General features: G+C 38.6%; 1 protein-coding gene across 1 annotated transcript; it reads right to left on the bottom strand.

The window, feature by feature from the left end:
• Nucleotides 1–515: 515 nt before the first annotated feature.
• On the bottom strand, nucleotides 516–1,002 carry LOC124895336 (the record flags this gene model as incomplete). Its single annotated transcript, XM_047405778.1, has 1 exon — nucleotides 516–1,002. A coding segment is annotated over exon 1 (487 nt), but the record flags the coding sequence as incomplete, so codon positions are not given.
• Nucleotides 1,003–1,285: the final 283 nt, after the last annotated feature.

The following is a 1,285-nucleotide window of genomic DNA, read 5'->3' as shown; positions in this document are numbered from 1 at the left end:
ATAGCGTAGCTTTGCTTAGTCTGGACAGAAGAGGAGCTTGCTGCGGATGACCCTTTATCCAGGGGTAAATTTGTTTTTAAATCTACCAATTTTGTTGGCATTGGTGGGGATAATTTAGGAAATTGAATTTCTGTCAATGCAGAATATCTGTTTAGAGTTTCCGTCTTGATGGGCGGCCTTTGAGGGACTGTGGGCCGTAATGGATTGGCGACTGGGTTTGGTGAATCGAATGGTCTAGCCATTCGTTGTTGTTCAGTCTTGGGGCTACTGCCCGGCAGCGTTGGTCTCATGGCCCTGTAAAAATTCTCTTGTTAGAAAATCGGGAAGGGAGTTGTTTTCTCCTTTAATAAATTCGATTTGAAAATCAAAGCTAGATAGAAGAGCTTGCCATCTAGCAAATATTTGTTTAGAAACGAGATTTTTAACATCTTTTTTTAAAATCTCTTTAGCAGATTTGCAATCAACTCGAAGGAGAAATTCCTTATTAATAAGGTCATCTTGAAATTTGGTGATACATAGCACTATAGATAAAACTTCTTTCTTGACAGTGCTGTAATTCCTCTGGGCTGGATTCCATACGCCTGAGGTGAAACGAACTAATTGTTCCGAGGATTTTTCATCTACCTTTTGCTTCAGGATACCTCCATATCCTATATCCGAAGCATCTGTTTCAACAATCATGAAGGCATCGGGATTGGGGATACCTAGACAAGGGAGGTTTTTTACTAAAGACTTAATCTTGACGATTGCCTTTGTTTGCTCAAGACCCCAAGGAACCGGGTTTTTCTTAAGGCACTGGAAAAGAGGCTCACAGACCTGTCTAATGTTACGAATAAAATCAGCAACATAATTTAGGCTTCCTAGGAACCTCTGGAGCTGCGTTTTATCAGTAATTTCATCAGGAAATTTGGTAGAGAATTCTATGGCTCTACAGATAGGTTTCTGACTTCCTTGGTGTAAATCATGTCCTAAGAATCGGATAGAAGTTTGGAAAAGCTTCATTTTCTTAGCGCTTACAACCAAGCCGTTCAATTTTACAATCTTAAAGAAAGTGTTAAGATGTTTAAAATGAGAATCAATGTTCTCGGAGAAGATTAGCACATCATCGATGTAAACAATAGTCATATAGGAATAATCATTAAAAATGTTATTCATGATATTCTGGAATTCAGAAGGAGCATTTTTGAGTCCGAAAGGTAAGACATTCCATTCGTAATGTCCAAAAGGAACATTGAAGGCAGTCTTATATTTATCCTTTTCAGCAATTTGGATTTGCCAGAAACCG

This window comes from Capsicum annuum, unplaced genomic scaffold, assembly GCF_002878395.1.
Source record: "Capsicum annuum cultivar UCD-10X-F1 unplaced genomic scaffold, UCD10Xv1.1 ctg81372, whole genome shotgun sequence".
In the NCBI taxonomy this organism is placed as follows: Eukaryota; Viridiplantae; Streptophyta; class Magnoliopsida; order Solanales; family Solanaceae; genus Capsicum; species Capsicum annuum.
The sequence above is the reverse complement of the archived record's forward strand: the minus strand, read 5'-3'. Positions and strand labels throughout refer to the sequence as shown.